The sequence below is a fragment of the Symphodus melops genome (genome assembly GCF_947650265.1).
Source record: "Symphodus melops genome assembly, chromosome: 12".
Taxonomy (NCBI): domain Eukaryota; kingdom Metazoa; phylum Chordata; class Actinopteri; order Labriformes; family Labridae; genus Symphodus; species Symphodus melops.
The window spans coordinates 543,379-548,378 of NC_136702.1; the positions used below are offsets into that span (position 1 = coordinate 543,379).

At 50.4% G+C, this 5,000-nt stretch overlaps 1 protein-coding gene across 1 annotated transcript in view; it reads left to right on the plus strand.

Annotated features, from left to right (window-relative positions):
- raph1a (Ras association (RalGDS/AF-6) and pleckstrin homology domains 1a) overlaps positions 1-5,000 on the plus strand; it is a 21,908-nt gene that overhangs the window by 4,256 nt on the left and 12,652 nt on the right. Inside the window, 1 exon segment of the mRNA XM_079358012.1 lies at positions 1,444-1,518. Coding sequence (XP_079214138.1) covers positions 1,444-1,518 — 75 coding nt within the window.

Here is a 5,000-nt window from a genome sequence, read left to right on the forward strand (position 1 = left end):
CCGCGAACACAAACTGAATCTGGGTTAGCGCTCACTTTCATCCACTGTGTGCACTGATTTCTACAGAGAGCGGCGATGAGTAAAATTAGAATGAGACGAGAGGCCGGCGTGAGTCAGCAGAAGACGATAAAGGAACAGGCGAGACGGGACGGTGGACACTGACAGGGCGAGCGAAGAGAATAAAGAAAAGAAAACAGGAAGAGAGAGAGAGAGAGAGAGAGAGAGAGAGAGAGAGGAGGATGTGAGTGCAGCTCATTGCTGCAGTCTGACCACTCTCTCGCTCGCTCGCTCTCTCGCTCGCTCGCTCTCTCTGGGTTTGTTTGACGGCGCTCAGGTGAAGTCCAGAGGTGAGACAGACGCTCAGACGTTAGCTTCCTGACAGACTCATAATGACCGTTTATTCTGTTTCTGTTTGTGGCACAACCAATCAGTGTCCTCCGCTGTTTCAAACATCCTGCAGTACCTGGAGTGTCCACTAGAGGCTGGCTGCAGCAGCACAGGAAGTCACATACACACCCATTCAAACAGCCTGTTTTTACAGCAGACATGAACATGTTTACAGCCTGCTTCAAAAAACCAAACAGGTGTGATTAGCTCATGTCTCCTCACACACACACACACACACACACACACACACACACACACACACACACACACACACACACAGGATGATGTCACGAGTTTACACGAGCGCTGTTTTTTTTATTCAGTCTCACTGAGCAGCAGTTTCACATGGAGACATTCATAAAAGCTTTCTATGTAGCACGAAGCATCTCCCTGATTACTGTCCTAAAGAGGATCAGCACACACACACACACACACACACACACACACACACACACACACACACACACACACACACACTTGTGTGAGTGATTTGACCTAAATATGATTTGTAATCTGCGAGAGGAGTAATGCTTTCTATAAAATGATTTCTAGTGATTGAATCATCAGATGGTGAAAATAGAACCAGATGGTGAAGTAAATGTTTAAATGTTTGAGATTTCTCAGACTGAAGCAGTTTAGATAAAAAATAAAGGAGGAAGTTGTCCTGTTATTATCGAGAGAGAAGACGAGCGGGACACCATGTGACAGTTGGGACCTCCTCTTTTTGAATTTCTCTGGGAAAAATAGAACATGTCATCAGATCAGGCAGGTGGAGCTTTTTATCTGCTCTGATGATGTCTTAAAGGATCAGATGGACTTTCTGTGTCCTCCAGGACAGATGTGTCTCATCCAGTCAGGAGGACAATAAGCTGTGTGTCCTCTGTGTCCCTGCGTCCCTCTCACCTGTCATGTGTTCTCTTAACCTTTCAGGTGATCTGCTGCTGAGCTCTGCTTGTCCACACAGCTTTCTGCTAAACCTCCACATGCAGTCCAATCACACTCCACATTAACTCGCCCACTCTCTCTCTCTCTCTCTCTCTCTCTCTCTGTTTCAAGCACTCCTATCTGGACAGGGAAACCTCTCTGATTCTGAGAAACATAGCAGGGAAGCCTTCACACCTGCTGACCAAGGTGACACACCATCCTCTGCTGTCTCTGTCTCCTCCTGCATGCTGTCCCTGTCTCCTCCTGCATGCTGTCCCTGTCTCCTCCTGCATGCTGTCCCTGTCTCCTCCTGCATGCTGTCCCTGTCTCCTCCTGCATCCTGTCCCTGTCTCCTCCTGCATGCTGTCCCTGTCTCCTCCTGCATCCTGTCCCTGTCTCCTCCTGCATGCTGTCCCTGTCTCGTCCTCTATGCATGAGTCAGTGAGCATGCTTAAAGAGTCCTGATCTCTGTGCATCTCCCCCCCCCCTCTCTCTCTCTGTTGAATGGGGGGGGGAGACATGTTGAATGGGGGGGGGGGACATGTTGAATGGGGGGGGGAACATGTTGAATGGGGGGAAGACATGTTGAATGGGGGGGGGGGGGATTTGTCCTGTTTGCCTGCAGAATTGTGGTCTTACATTTGAGAAGCTTTCCAGAGACTCGTGTGTCCCTGAGGCACTTTAGCTCGTCTCCCATCAAACAGCCTGCAGCCTGGTGAAAGACGAGACGTGTTGAAGGACAGAGACGCGTCTCGATCGTCTCTGCTTTGTTTCAAGCTGCAGCAGGAACATGAACGCTGTTTGTGCTCCTCTTTTTGCTTTCTGCTGAGTTTTGTGCTCAGTCACTTTCCTGCTCTCCGTGTTTGAGAAAGGCATGATGGGAGAGAGAGAGCAGCGTGTGGAGCGGGTCGTACAGACGTGGCTGTGAATGCAGCATGCCTGTTTTTAAAGGCTACATAATGCTAAGCTAACACACGTGATGGGTGTCGCTCCGCGCTGCTCATCGATGTGAGAGTCACTGATTCTTGTTTTATGACGTCCAGGTAAGTGAGACGCTCAACACTTGTGTCTGCTTGCATCTCGTTGTCATGGAAACCAGAACAATCCTTTTCAAAACAACACGTAGAGTCTACCGTCAGTTTGTGACCACGTGTGAACGATATACGATCAACGTTACTTCATTTTGACGCCAAAACGCCACGCTGGTCGTCAGCTGCGTCGACTCGCTTCATGGAGCCACCCTCAAGTGGACGTGTGAGGAACTGCAGCTTTGTGTCAGCCAGCTGCTGAAAGCTGAAGTCCATCGCTGCATCAGTGGGCGGGGCTTAGATTTGACTCTCTCTGCATGCTGGCCTCTTTTTCCCAAAGGACCTTTAAAAGCTGGTGTGTGTGTGTGGTGTGTGTGTGTGTGTGTGTGTGCGTGCGTGTGTGTGTGTCAGCCGTGACCTGACGGGTGGCTCGTGCTCGGTTAATGACTCTTTGGAGCGGCGCCCGTTTCAGTAATGCAGCTTAGTCGGTGAGCCGCAGGCGAGCTAACAGCAATCAATGCAGATAATGGGAGCTGCTAATACGCTAATCATTGTTCATGCTGCTCTGTTGTTGTTGTCCAGCCGCCTTCAAACACTCATAATGGAAACTTCTTATCTCAACCAACATGACCGTGTGTGTGTGTGTGTGTGTGTGTGTGTGTGTGTGTGTGTGTGTGTGTGTGTGTGTGTGTGTGTGTGTGTGTGTGTGTGTGTGTGTGTGTGTGTGTGTGTGTGTGTGTGTGTGTGTGTGTGTGTGTGTGTGTGTGTGTGTGTGTGTGTGTGTGTGTCAGTCAGTAAGGAGGCTTTATTCTGATTGGATCATAGTTGTCATCTTTTCAGGAAACCATTTGATTGGATGTTAGAGGAACCGACCAGATCCTCAATAATAATCCTCTCTGGAGTGATTCCCTGTAGGCTCACACACACACACACACACACACACACACACACACACACACACGTAATGGTCGTTTGTCTTTGTAACGGCCTCACACAGACGTAAATCTCCTCCTCGACCTCGGGGAGTCGTATCTTTGCGGACGCCAGCTGTTAACCTTCTGACGCCACGAGGAACGTGTCCGTTATCTAAACCAGGAAGAGACGCCCTCCGCTCACTGTGCAGGTTTACATCCCAGTAGTAGAGCTTTAACCCGAGCTACAGCCCCCCCTGGTGGTGGACGGCTGCACTACAGCGTACATACGGTCGCATGTTTGTACTCTGTGTCAGTGTTACACTGCCTCAGCAGTAAATACAGGCCATCCTTACACACACACACACACACACACACACACACACACAGCTGGCCCACTTCTGCTGGCTCGACATAAGCCCCCCCCCCAGCTCCTGAGCCCTACGGTGGCTCAGGAGGGACACACTCCTCATGACTTCAAAGACAGCAGCTAATTTTAGTGGCTGTATAATGTAGGTCAGGAGAATATCTCTGAGATGTAATGCTGCGGGGGGGGGAGGGGGGGGGGGGGGGAGGGAGGGGGGGGGGTACTGCGTCTGTGATTGGCTGTGTATAAAGAAAGCAGCTGAAATATAAAAGCGTCTGATGTGTTTTTAATAATCACAGCGTGATGTTGATGAGCTCTGAGGAGCCGCAGGTCCATCTGACCTCGGCTGCTGGAGGACCATGGTGCATCCTGGTCCTGGTCCTCTTTAGGATCTGGTGTTTACTGGTGCAGGCGCCTGTGACCGACGCCACGGCACGCTGTCAGTTTGGCCATGTTTGGTGTGCTGTGGCGCCCTGTGCAGGAAGTGAAGCTTACGCCAAGCGGAAACCTCCGGAGGGAAAAATGAAACCGTGCAGGACGTGATGATGATGAAGATGGTGATGAAGATGCTCAGTGACACAGTTGATGCTGCTGCAGGCGTGATGATGATGAGGAGGGTGATGATGATGATGATGATGAAGCGAGGACAGACTTGGACTCCAGCTGACTCAACATGTGGCTCACTCTGAAGATGCTAACGCTAACGAGGGGAGATGGTTCCTCGTGTCGTCTCCTTCAACCTTTCAAAGCTTCAACACTTTACTCGTCATCCTCGGAGCTCCTTCGTCAGCACATTCAAATCTCTGTCAGTATTTCAGCTTCTTCTCGCCATGCACGGGGAGAACATGCAGACTCCACACAGAGAGGCTCCTGCCAGACAGGGATTCAAACCAGCAACCTCCTCACTGAGAGGTATACAGAGATAACAACTTAGACCCCCCCCCCCCTTCTTTGAGCATGTTGTTGTGGTTCAGGCAGCTCAGTCGTCGAGGATCAGATCTGACGTTCTATACATTAAAATCATGTCGGCTCCAGTTAATCTTCCTCTTCGAACGTTAATTCAGCTCGCATTAACCCCGACGCAGGAACATATTCTGGTCCATATGAAGCCGTTTATGAGCTTAGACTGCTGCTGCTCAGAAGAATGTGTGTTTGTGAGAGGGAGAGGACTTGAGGGGGTTTTGGGGGGATGCCGATAAGCAGATTGGCTGCTAATCTCCTCTTCCTCCTCCCTCGGCATCTTCAATCCTCTCTGCCCTTTCACTCGTGCACAATGTAGATCCTCTCGCGTGTTTGTGTGGCTGGAAAGTGGAGCAGAGACGGACATCCAGACGCTCATGTGAGGTGAAGTGTCTGGAGAAGACCCCCGAAGATTAGGCAGAA